The 13,072-nt window shown below is 42.9% G+C and overlaps 1 protein-coding gene across 5 annotated transcripts; it reads right to left on the bottom strand.

The window, feature by feature from the left end:
• Window positions 1-1,018: 1,018 nt before the first annotated feature.
• Window positions 1,019-12,288, bottom strand: ipp (intracisternal A particle-promoted polypeptide). Of its 5 annotated transcripts, XM_084056429.1 has the most exons (11): window positions 12,217-12,288; window positions 9,697-10,143; window positions 8,854-9,065; window positions 7,960-8,179; window positions 7,581-7,736; window positions 7,148-7,315; window positions 6,749-6,886; window positions 6,502-6,624; window positions 5,859-6,079; window positions 3,773-4,009; window positions 1,019-1,896 (listed from the first exon to the last, which is right to left on the bottom strand). In XM_084056429.1, exons 2-10 carry the CDS (start codon window positions 10,061-10,063, stop codon window positions 3,785-3,787), a joined length of 1,830 nt encoding a protein of 609 aa, XP_083912555.1. In that variant the 5' UTR covers window positions 10,064-10,143; window positions 12,217-12,288; the 3' UTR covers window positions 1,019-1,896; window positions 3,773-3,784. The 5 variants fall into 5 exon arrangements, with proteins under 5 accessions (XP_083912555.1, XP_083912554.1, XP_083912557.1 ...); XM_084056428.1 differs by lacking the exon at window positions 1,019-1,896 and having other exon boundaries at window positions 1,964-4,009; XM_084056431.1 differs by lacking the exons at window positions 1,019-1,896; window positions 12,217-12,288 and adding an exon at window positions 11,987-12,194 and having other exon boundaries at window positions 1,964-4,009.
• Between the last annotated feature and the right edge of the window lie 784 nt (window positions 12,289-13,072).

Below are 13,072 nucleotides of genomic sequence, written 5' to 3'. Positions count from 1 at the left end.
CACCCATTTTCAATCTATCTTCGTATAATTAGTCCTGATAAAATGGTATCTTCTTTTTCTACTCTGGTCTGTCTCAGAGGAGGGCTGTGGACTCTTCAGAAACCCGCCTACCTGTGACGTCATCGTTAGGCAGAATTCTTTTTTCAAAAAAATGTATTAACGTGAACAATGACTTCCATTATAGCATGGTAACTTACCAGGAATAGAGCCTACAGTTTCTATTAGCTTGGATTCTCCATTGATGTCACTGCTAGGCGGGTTTCTGAACTATCCACAGCCTTCCTCTGAGACGGAGCGAATAGACAAAAATTGTTCTTGAGTATTATTGAGGACCAATTATATGAAGATGGGTTGAAAATGGGTGAAGTTGTCCCTTTGGTTAACATACCGTACTACTTTCTAGACAAAAAGGCAGTCACTCAACCTAACGAGGCAGTGGAATGGACATTTCATCTAGCTGTGGTGTCTTAATCTTACCAGAGCAACTCTAATGTGCAGGGCACAGTGGATCACAATTTTGTGATTTCAGGGAAACAAGCATGTAATCTGAGCTGCGACCAGCTCCCTGACAATTTACCTTGTCTATGCTGTGTGTGGTTGCAGCTTAAAAGCTACAGTACAATCCTTAGGTTTTATATCCGTCTCCTCCTGGCAGAGAGATGTCGAAACTACAATAAATATGGCAGCACGCACATATCTAGTGTCCTATCCGGTGTGTGCCATGGCCTGTATGCTTCAAATAATTTATATTGTCAATCAGGACAGTTGAAATTTCCCAATGGAAGAAGTACAGTTATATTAACATTCTGTACTCTACCATACAGATTCATTAAAATGTTTTACTTAGTCCCAGATTGTAGCTTTAAACATTTAAATGCTGTTGGGCAGTGGTTGGGTTTTAGTATTGTACACTAGAATTGGAACTTGTATGTGTTCGGGGGAGGGAAGCCGGGTGGGGAGGGTGTCACTGCACGTAATACTACTGCTGGGGCAGCACCTGTCAGCAGGGAGTGTAGGGCAGGGAGGAATTAATTGGCATACAGTAATGACTAAATCGGGTAGAAAAAGGTGTAAAAAGCTAATGCAAAGAAAAGACTACTGTACACATGTTGGACTAAACTTTATAATTTAATTTTGTAAACTTTGCAAAAGTGACTCATGTTACAAATGGTTGATAATGTATCATTTGCTGTCTAGACAAAAGCTCAATGCTAGACTTTGGTGTCTGGAAGAAGTATCAAGGCCACAAGCTTTGTTTATGTTAAATGTTCCTAAACAGATTTTATCAGTCTCTCCATGATGATCTGGTGACTGCAGTGATGGAAATACTATGAATAAATAGTATTTTATCCCAAGGTAAAGGTCTGTATATCTCATATATGTCGTCACCTTTCAATAACAAATGTTTTCTTTTGAGATTGAATGTAAAATTTAAATATTTTATTGGGGGTTACTGAACTCTAGACACTGACATTCACTTAAAGTGGAATACCACTAATTTTCCACATTGAACTATGTCTTTAATACACCTTTTAATACACCTAATTATGAGGGTGCTCCCATGTCCATGTATGACAGTGATTAATAATAGACTTGATAAGAGGTACTGCTGTTAATTTGACAAGCTGCATGATCCAACAATCATGGGGCGACACACAATCATAGGGCGGCTGTTGCTCAGGAGGTAGAGCAGGTCGTCCAATGATCCGTGGGTCGGCGGTTCGAATCTCGGCTCCTCCTGACCACATGTCGAAGTGTCCCTGGGCAAGACACTGAACCCTACATTGCCTCCAATGATTCGGTCGGCGCTCGCTTGTCACCATTGGTGTGTGAATGTGGGAAAAGTGGGGACGCTGGCGTCAACTGTTCGCCGCTCCACCTCCCAATGTCCCCCACCTGTATGAATGAATGAACCATTGTAAAAGCGCTATAAAAATGCAATTCATTCATTATTATTAACAAGGATACAAGAGATGTTTTAAAAGGCCAACATTATTAAAAAACCAAGGAAAATGATTCCTAAGCATGTCCGCTGTCTTTTCTCCATTAAGCTCAAGGGAGCGGAAGTGGAAAGTTCTGGGTCTAAGTGCCTCTAATGAGTTGATAGTTGATAAAACAAGCTTCCCTTGTTTGAAGTGTTGGTTAGCCACTAAAAGGTACGTTTTTTTAATAGTATTTTTTATTTTACAATAAATACAGTATAAGTCAGGAGAGTTGAAAACCGGTTGCTCAGTCTGCTGGTATACCACATAAAAACAGACCTTGTTGTGAGGTGCTGCACCTTATCCATAGCACACACCCTACTATCCAAAGGTTGATACAGAGAAACGTCCTAAAAAAAACAAAATAAGAAAATACAGGCAGAGGGAATGATCTCTGCAGATACAGACATCGCCACACATTTCTTGTGTAATGGTTGATAGGGATTCGTTTTATATGGAGTCTATACACTGGTTTTCAGGAAAATCCTAGTTGTTATACCTTCAAGCTAGTGCTTCTCATAGTGGGGTCTGCGGACTCCCAGGGGTCTTTGAGGGGTTTCCAGGGCGTCCACAGCAAAATAAGGAACAGTTATTTTTAGGCTATTCGAAAATAACCGATCTACAAGCTCATGACTCGTGACCTTGTGCGTTGTGAGCTTGTCCACTATTTGTGCAGGTTCAGTGGGCACGCTGGTACTATGCATTGTTGTGAGCTTGTAGATCTGTAAACAAAAATGTTGTACAAATCTTCTCTTATGGGAGTCACTGGCACAAAATCTTTTCAAATGGGGGTTCGTGGCCCAACACATGAGAACCACCGCTTTAACCCATTAAGACCTGAGGCGATTCTACAAATTCTAAATCAGTAGTATGATATGTATTTGCCCGCAGGCCCCCCATCAGAATTTTCTTTTGCCAGGGACCCCCAGAAGAGAAGATTTGTTTCAAAATGTTTCAAAAATGTTCAAAAATAGCATATGTACAAGCTCGCAGTGCGGCACTGTGCCCCCAAGCTCTCAGGCCCCAGGCCGCACTGTGAGCTTGTACATCTGCTATTTTTGAGGACCACTGTTCTAAATCCTAAGAGTTTTCTGAAAAACGTATGTTTCTGTATTTACATATAGCTAAAATCTAAAATGAAATGGATGCTTTCCCCGTTTTAATGGATTAAGCTTCACAACATTTTTTCAGTAGCTCATGGAGGGCACTACATAAAATAGGCTGCTGGTGAACAGGGCCCTCATAAAGCAGTGAAAAGTGATAAAAGAGGAGTCATTCATGGGGCTCAAGGAACCACAATATCATCATCAGTATTATAGGGCCCAGTATCATCTTTTCACAGGGCCCAGTATTCCTGGTAATGGCCCTGCTGAAGTCAAATCTGTGCACGTAGGGAGAGATTCTGACATCAATATATTTTGGTAGATTATCACTCGTTTGCAGGCTGTCAAATATGTTTGGGCAATATATCAATATTATATCGATATCAAGATATGAGATCGTTTTTTCATCTGAGATTTTGGATATTGTAATATCGTCATATGGCATGAGTGTTGTGTTTTCCTGGCTTTAACCACAAAGCCTTAATTTATACTTTCAAAGATCGTCCACATTTTTCAAAAATAGTGAAAATAGCAGATCTCCATTCTCACAACGTGTTGCAGAGCATCCATTTTCACTATTTTTTAAGATTTCTGAAAAACTTTTAAAGAAGATTGATGATACCATCACACCATACCATAGAGGTATTTGGTCAGGAATATTGTGATATTTCATTTTGTCCATATCACCTAGCCCTAGTGTCAGAGAACAGCCAAGCCGCCGTCACAGCGGCTAGTGATCATGTTGCCGATTTCGGTCCATGTGTCCAGGTGAGGGTCGTAGATCTCCACGGAGTCCACCGTCACCGGTGCCGAGAAGTCCCTGCTGGAGGCTCTGCCCCCGATGGCGTAAAGCAGCCCGTTGACCGCCGACACAGAGACCCCTGCTCGCGGCGTAGCCATCGGTGCCACCTCCACCCACTTCTCCTACACGACACGAGAAGATGAGAAAAACAACAACTCCATAAACCATCTGGTGAGCTGAATTGGAAGTTGTTTCTTGGCAGAATGTGTTGACACATACAGTACGGCTACAAGGAATGTAATCTCTCAAGAACAGATTCAGAACTGCGCTTGAATCTGTCGGGAGCCGTGTTCAGAACCTATGCACATTGTCTACAAGTGGGCGGGCCTTCAGATCAGGAAGCAGGCCGCACTTTACCCAATCAAATGTAGTGGGCGGGATTTACGTCTGAGCGCTCGCTTCCCACTGAAAACAAATCGAAACTCATTTAACAATAGTGTCCTCGAAGTCGACAAAACCACGGAAAGATATTCACATTTTAACTTGTTTTTATTTTGTTTTTCATCATAGAATCAAGTGGGCTTATAGCCAAAACGATCCATGTTCTTTGGGAGAAATGGTGTTAGTGTTCCGTGGAGAAATATTGTTAGTGGGAATGAAAACATAGACGCACCACCGGAAGTAGAGGGCTGAAGGCATGTCCAAACCGCGAACAGTCTTCTCCCGGGTGGTTGAAGCCAGAAGGGGGCGAGGGGCGGGGCTGGCGGCAGGGGCAGGCAGGAGTAATGCTAGTGCTGAGATGCTCTCAGCAGCAGGAGGAGCATGTTCTCACTAAATAAGTGTACAGGAATATCTTGCGGAGTTTCAATGTTAATATGTAAATATGGCAACTCATTTAGATGTAGGTTTATGGTTTCCCATGGACTATAGCAGTTGCAATTTCTCTTCTTTCATAACATAATCCCCACACCAAGAGTAAAAAAAGAAAAAACGTTTCAGTCATTCGGTCCGACTTCACTGTAGCCCATGGTAGCCTTTTCATACGTAGTCTCGCGTAGCCAGACCCCACAGAAAATGAAAAACAGCGACCTCTGCTTTTCTGATATTCTGTGGAGTCTGGCCGGAGGATAATGTTAGACTAGTGCGCAGGGAAACACCGGTTTCATGTCTGCCTATAGCGCATCACTTCCGGTTGGTGCGGCTACGTTTTCATTCCCACTAACAATATTTGTACACGGAACACTAACACCACTTCTCCCAGAGAACATGGATGGTTTTGGTTATAAGCCCACTTGTTTCTATGATGAAAGAGTAATTTAAAATGTGAATATCTTTCCGTGGTTTTGTCCGCTCCGAGGACGCTATTGTTAAATTAGTTTCGGCTAGTTTCGAGGGGGGGAGGGTGGACCATAGTGGACGGACACGTGAATCCCGCCCACTACATTTGATTGGGTAAAGCGCGGCCTCCTTCCTGATCTGAAGGCACGCCCACTTGTTGCCATTGCGCACACGTTATGACGAACCGCTCCGACAGATTCCACCGCAGGTCAGAATCTGTTCTTGAGAGATTATTTCATACGCGATATGTGAAAGTTTATAATATTTAGAGAAATTGAAAAATGTCAAATACAAAAGTAGTAGTGAATATTTATTTTTGTTTCTCATAAGCGTGCATCCGTTGTATTTTTGTTTCTCATCATCCGTTGTCCGTCAACAACACAGCCGTCTGTGCCTCGACGTTTGCGCTCTGACGTTTGGTGCCTTCTGGCTTCAACCACCCGGGAGAAGACCGTTCGCGTCCAAACCCCGGTTTCCAGTGAGCACGTGTCTAGTTAATCCCCCCCAGAGTCAAATGCAAAAGTGAAAAACAGCAGAGGGCGCTGTTTTTCCTTTTTATTTGACGATGGGTTCCCAGATTGCAAGGAATGTGACTTGATAGGTCGTTCTCTGGGTTCAAAGCAGTGGTGGAATTACTTGGGGGGCCCACTGGTTGGGAATCGCTACAGTAGCATCATGACATGGCCCTCTTACCTCCTCAGGGCAGTACTTCTCCACTGTCTCCAGTGAACCCAGCGCCTCGTTCCAGCCACCCACGGCGTAGATGCAGTTGTTAAGGCAGGCCACGCCAACGTAGGCTCTGCGTGTCACCATGACGGGCAGAGCTCTCCAGCGGCGGGAGATGGGGTCGTACTCCTCAGCCGAGCGGAGCTCCATTCCCTCATCACTGATTCCACCGATCACGTAAATGAACCCTGGGAGGCGACAAGTGTTATTTTTTAACCCCAAACAACTGCAGTTAATAACTGAAGCCCCATTTTATACCTCTACAAGCTCACAATTGTGAACATTTGTGGCAAATCTTCACAAATTGTGAAATTTGTTTAATCAAAATAGGGACACCAAGGTTAATGTGCTAAGTAAGTGGCAATGCATTTTGGCCTCATTGGTTACAAAAATGGATTCTAGATACACTTTACATTTACATCGCTATCGATTTTTCTTTTTGTAGACTAAGTATATACTTAGACTTTTAAATACTTTTCTATCTGTTGTTCTGGGAAGTTGACATTATCAACTACATACTACAGCACCATACTTGCCAGCAGAACATTTTGCCCTATTAACCTAAGTTGTACAAATATTACAAATGAATATTCACCGTAAAAATATATACCTTGTAGCTCACAGCAGCCAAAGTAATAGCGGGGAACTGCCATGTTACCTATCACCTCCCACTTATTCTCCTCTGGGTCATAACGTTCCATCGTCTTCCCAATTTCTGACCCGATCCAACCACCTACAGAGGTAAAATGAGTTGACACAATGAGAGACCATCTCTACAGTGCATAGATAGTCTTCCATAGAGAAGGAACATCACTACTACATCATGCACGCTAGACAAACATGGCATCACTGTTTACCCAGGGCATAAAGAGCTCCGTGGCAGGGGCACACACCCACCCCACAACGGGGGAAATTCAAAGATGCCACAGCCGCCCACTGCTTCGTCACCGGGTCATATCTCTCAGTGCAGTCAAAGATCATTGAGTCTTTCTCCCCTAGTGGAAAAAAAGAAAGATTAATTGAATCTATTTGATTTATTTTGGCCATTTTTTTCTTTATTCAGAGGACAGTGAACAACAGAGAGATAGATGGCGAATTGCGTGCAGTAAAGTGCCTCAGGTTGGATTTGAACTGGAGTCAGCTGCAAGGACTCAAGCCTTATGTATGTTGTATGAAGCGCTCATACTGGGTCACGCAACGAGGCGCCCCAAATTAAAGCACTTTTAATTTAGGCCTTAACCTGGGTAGAATCTCACCTCCCACCACGTAGATCATCCCCTCCAGTACGGCGACCCCCAGCCCGCTGCGGGCCTGGTGCAGGGAGGACACGGTGGTCCAGTACTGGGTGAAGGAGTCGAAGCGCTCCACGCAGCTCAAAGCCCGGCTGTCGCTCCACCGGCCGCCTTGCAGTCGCGTGTAGCCTCCTGCCATACGGAAAAAACACACAACCATTTATGAGTTTGTGTAGTGCGTTATGTACGTAGCTGGGTGCAGGGTTATGGTGCTTTTATTTTTATACCACGTAATAAATAAGCAATACATCATGTGTTGTACAGTAACACCAATTAGCCCTCTCATAGTGTGTGTCTTAAGGAAGTTTTTTCATTAACGACGTAAACGTTTTTATACAGCTTAAGTTGTTAACAGCTCACTTATAGAAGTTAAGGCGAGATGCCTAGGCCACAGTACCAATGGCGTAAAGGAACTTTCTGGCTTTCCTCCTGGGTCTCATCTTGGCCGGCTGAAACATCCCAAACATCTTATTTTCCTTGGGAGACTTGTTGAATTCGGTGTATTCTTTGAGTAGAGTCTGCAGAGCCACCCTGAGGCTGAAGTCCGTAACGCCTTTGTATTCGGGCAAAAGAGAAAAAAAAGGAAATGGAAAAAACAACCTGTGTTCCAATGGATCCAATGTAGCTATTATTTAATCACAAGCCCTTGTTAATACTTTTCATTGGTTAAATATTTATGAAACCCCCACACTTAAACACTGTCTACTGTGTGGGGGGGGGGGGGGACATAAAATGTCACAGTGGTGATCGATTGCACATGCTCACGTTCGTCTCACCCTCTATGTACTTGAAGAGCCTCTGTGGGGACAGCAGGAGGAAGCGAACTGGCTCCAACACCTCCACCACATGTTTCTTCCTCTTGGTCACATCATGGAGAACCCAGTCCATGGCGGCTGTGAAGACCTGGTACTCGTCCTCGATCCTGAGCTCCTCGCTGCGGAGCAGCTTAACCAGCTGGTCCTTTGAGAGGCCCCGGAACTCATCAGTAACACACACCTAGGAGAGGCCAGCCGACAGGCTTTCAGTAAGAACGGGGGCTGCCATTGCACCGTTGTACAATGGAGTAAGCTTTAGAAAGACATTAAATAAAATCTAAATCACAATATTAACTACTTCCAATTTCCAAATGGTAGAGGCTGGGTTCCAAAATGAACAAGAGTATTCTGGTGCTTTGGGTAATATTTGGAATGAATTAATGCAATATTGGTGAAAGGTTTCAACATTCTAAAAAAAAAAAAAAAAGAGACTAGAGAGAGGAATGGTGATGTAAATGGTCTGCATTTCTTTAGCGCCTATTCAAAGCACTTAACTTTACAAAGAGTGCTACATTCAACCATTGACATGCACATTCACGGAGCAGTTAGGGGTTCAGTGTTTTGCTCAAGGACACCTCAACACAAAGCCAGGAGGAGCCGGGTATCGAACCGGGAACCTTCCCGCTCCCAGACGGCTGCTCTATCTCCTAAGCCACTGCCGACGTGCAACACAGAGCTAACTTCAACTGGTGGTGGAGCCACAAGGACACTCTTGCTTAACAGAGCACTCTCTATTGACTGGCATCGAGCTTTAATCTAGAAAACTGTTATACACCAAAGTGACAGCACAACACGAAGACACAACAAAGAGATCTGAAGCAAGTTGGAGAACCACATACATACTAGAATCCGTACCTCCAGGAAGTTAACGTAAATGTAGTTCTCAGAGAACTCCAGCATGTCCATGCAGCCAATCTGCTCCAGGAACTGGTAGATGCCCACACAGTTAGAGGGGTCCATGTGACCTTTGAGGAACTCTCCGCAGATGGACACCACTTCACTCAGCTGCAGCATGTCTGCTGCTACCATCATCTCCTGTACATTCTCCACTGTCACACTGATCATACCTGAATGGAAAAAGCTGATTCAGTAAATGGTGTAATAAAAAAAAAACACCATAAACTTTTGGATCTTTGTTTGGAATTGGCATATACAAGCGGGTGACTTGTTAAAGGAAAGACATGCCCTATAGATGGAGGCATTGTCATCCTGTAATAGACAACTCCCATCAGGACATAAGTGTTTCATCATCATAGCAATGCTGGCATAAAGGTGATTACCTAATGCAAGCGCATCACGGCCATTGAATGTGCGCTTTCGACTGCTATTTCCCACCCTATTTATTTACTGATGTCTTTCCCATAGCAATGCAGATGTAACTTTACTCACTGTTCCTGTATTGAAACGTTAGCCAGTTGAGCAGTCTGTGCCCCAATAATGAACCCTCATAGTCACTTAAGATATTATTTTCTTCTTCCTGTTTCTCTGCTCAATTATAAAGGTTTTTCCTTTAATTTGTCTCCTGTCTGTATATACACGGGAACACTGGGGCACAACACTATTTTGATGTACAGAAAATAATGGTTATCAGAGTTGGAGATTTTATGTATCACATGTGAAACACATTAAAACTATGATCAGTGGATGAACGTGGTACATTGCAGGCAGACATTTGCAGTGACATAATGGAGGCTGGACCTGTATATATGAAGTCCAACAGCACCTCAAAGACCTCCGCCTCTACCCCCAGGATCTGCACCTCTTCCTTGTCAACCTCACTCATTCCCCCAGAGAACAGAGCGGAGAAATACGGGCTGCTGGCAGCGAGCACCAGCCTGTGAACCCTGAAGACTCGCTCCCCGATCCTGAGAGCAACGTCGCAGAAGTCTGTCCGAAGCCGCATCTTGTTCATCTGGGCCAGGATGAGTCTAGCATACCGGTCCGAGGCCAACGTGGCCTGCTCGGGGCACTGGCTTGTGGCCATGGCAGCTGCATCGTCACAACCACTGGCTGCTGGGATGGAGGTGCAAGCAGCGGAACGCCACGGGCCACCAAGAGAGGACATGGGGGGATTGTGCCAGTGGTTCAGTTACGCTACGGGTTGCTTCATAGCACAAGATAGTTCCAGGGAACACATGACTTGACCTTAATGAGCAAACAAACAGAGACAGGGTCAGTGGCACAGCAGTAACACCAATGGTGGAAGAAGTACACCATTTTTTTTACTCAAGTAAAAGTAATAACACAATATATAAATGCTCTGTTACACAGGGGCGCCTATTTTGCCAATGGTTGCTCCTGAGCACCCACAGGATTGGGTAATATGCTGCTGTCACAAGTAAATGTTATAACAGTTAAGCACTTAAACCCCAGCATCCGTATTGTGGGGAAAGCTTTCGCTGAAAATAGCAGATCGACAAGCTCAAGCGTTGTGAGTGAGCTTGTCGATTGGCTATTTTCAGCTTAAGCTTTTCCCACAATAACAGAAAACTGAAAATACACTAGTATAGATATTATTATTTGTTTTTACATTAACCACTTGAACCCTAGTTTCCCTTTTCTGAGGAGAACTTTAGCCAAAAATAGCCGATCTACAAGCTCACAACGAGCTTGTAGATCGGCTATTTTTGGCAAAGAGTTATACAGTAGGCGTGTAGAGGGAAAAAATAGCAGCAAAAGTTTATCTGAAACACAATTTTATACAATATAGAGGGGGTCCCTGCTTCATCCCTGTCTCAGCTAGGGGGTCCTTGGCCTGAAAACGTTGAAGACCCCTAGGTTAATTTGTTTCTTAATCATAATCCAAATCTGCAACGTAACTGAAGCTGTCAAATAATTGTAGTGGAATGAAAAGTACAATATTGGCCTCTCAGGTGCAGTGGAGTAGAGGTAAATCCACATTCGACACAGGTCTGTTCGGTTGGTGTGGGGTAATTAATGACACCTGCGTCGATGTGTGTGCCCCATTGTGTATGAATGTTCTCACTGGAGCAAATGTGGTCCGTGTGGGAAACTCGAGGGAGATTTTACTAATCACACGCTTTCTGCCAGAACTTTCAAATGGATATGAAACTAGTCTAGAAGACAATTGCTGACTCCCAGTCGCAGCAAAGTGGGTGAGTACAAACAGAATGGCTGTAGTAGTAAGCGTGTATTGTATGGAATACATGAAATGTATGTAATTATATCACAGCCATTCTATGGCTTAAGAAGTACCTCAACTGTACATACAGTACAGTACTTGAGTAAATGTTCCTAGTTACTTTCCATCACTGATTGATTGATTGATTTATTGAATACTTTATTATCAGATAGCAAAAACAGCACAGGAAAGTACAGTTCAATACAAGGTCTACTAAGAGGATTTTAAACCCAAGAAAGCCTATGGCTTAAACTGAGTAACACTAGCCAGGTCTATGCATTATTAACTTAGGCTATAGTGTTGCTATATAAAAACCGTGGGGCTGCCCATCCATGACAGTTTATAGCATATGCCACTAATATGATCCACACATTGATCTATGACACTGACGTGACATAGGCTTGCAGCCACAGGGGCAGCTTTTTGCATTAATGACTCATAATCGACATCCCGGGTTTTCATTGAGAGACAGACAGGGACAGTAGCTCTATGTAAACACACCCGAACCCCTGTTAGCAGTGTTGCCATGTCGGCTTATTATAAGCGACATTGGGCTTATTTCTCTGAAAAGATGCTTATAAATGTTGGTGATTGCGTTTTTTTGGGGCTTGTTTCTGAAGTGTACTTGCTTATTTAGGCTTGCTTCCAAAAAAAATATTATTTACCCCAGTGGTTTTCAAATATTTTCATACATTTTGTGCCATGGAGCATTTGTGTTGTTAAATGTGACCAAGAGGAAAAAATATTCAAAATATTCAATTTTTTAAGGGTTTTTGAAAATAGCAGATATACAAGTTTGTAGATCGGCTATTTCCAAATAGCCGATAAAGTGCTCATGTGGCCTACCGTTGCTTCTTTTGGGCTTGTTTTCCTAGCCCTGGTTGCTTATTTCTCTCACAGTATATGGCAACGCTGCCTGTTAGCCATGTACGCCAGCTAACGGCTAGCCAGGATGGATGCTCTTGCTCTCACATTCAGACCGATCACCTATTTATTTTCAATTGAACATGGTGATGACAATCAAACACGCTCAAAACATCCCAGCTCAGACTGTCAGAACGATCTGAATGACTAACCTTGGTTAAGTTTATGAGGCTGCAGGCAACTTCCGCACTCTGTCTGTAGACTGTCAATCCACTTCTCTGAGATGACTACAGCTGTCTGGCAAAGGAGTCCCAATACTAGGCATAATCAAACAGTGGTGGAAAAAGTACTCAAATGTTTTACAGGAATCAGGAATTCAAAATTGACTTGAGTAAAACTACAAAAGTATTGGTATCAAAATGTACTTAAAGTACCAAAAGTAGAAAGTACTGAAGTATGCTGAATGTCCCATTTCACAAGTTTTCAAATGTATAAAATGTATATAAATATTTTGAAAATAACAGATTTACAACCTTGTAGATCGGCTATTTTCAAATGGCCTCAATGGTCCGGGTACTAAAGTATAATTGGTGTCCAGCGTCAGAACAGAAACGGAAAATGTAGGGCTGAAGTGGTTACTGTATGTTTTGTAATCATAATAACTAGTTAACAAGTTTTCAAATAATTGTGGGGGAGTAAAAGTACAATATTTACCTTTGAGATGTAGTGGAGTCAGTAGAAGTAAAAGTACAGAAAATTGGAAATATTCCAGTTAAGTAAAAGTACATCAACATTAAGTACAGTACTTGAGTACATGTACTTAGTTAATTTACACCACTGAAATCAATACATATTACATTCTGCCTTTAGTCAATATGTTAATCTTTGTCGTTAAGGCTTGGTTGTCTCTTGTGAAAAAGCTAAATTGAAATGATAAAATAACATGTTTACATGTTTGTTTTTATAATGTTTCTTGGTCATTTACTAATGATTGTTTATAGCCATGCACACCATACAACGCTAGATGGCAGTATCGCCTTTGAGTGAACCTCTTGCGATCAAATCTTA

This window comes from Gymnoscopelus microlampas (genome assembly GCF_963454915.1).
Source record: "Gymnoscopelus microlampas genome assembly, chromosome: 5".
NCBI lineage: Eukaryota > Metazoa > Chordata > Actinopteri > Myctophiformes > Myctophidae > Gymnoscopelus > Gymnoscopelus microlampas.
Note: the sequence above shows the minus strand (reverse complement) of the source record. Positions and strands in the feature narration are given on the sequence as shown.

Excerpts from the sequence above, each read along its gene's own strand:
- ipp (XM_084056429.1), bottom strand. The coding sequence starts at position 10,063 with ATGTCCTCTCTTGGTGGCCCGTGGCGTTCCGCTGCTTGCACCTCCATC. Across the intron at positions 8,180-8,853 it reads TTTACGTTAACTTCCTGGAG|GTGTGTGTTACTGATGAGTT; the intron begins GTACGGATTCTA and ends GGCCTCTCCTAG. Across the intron at positions 6,080-6,501 it reads TGGCTGCTGTGAGCTACAAG|GGTTCATTTACGTGATCGGT; the intron begins GTATATATTTTT and ends GTCGCCTCCCAG.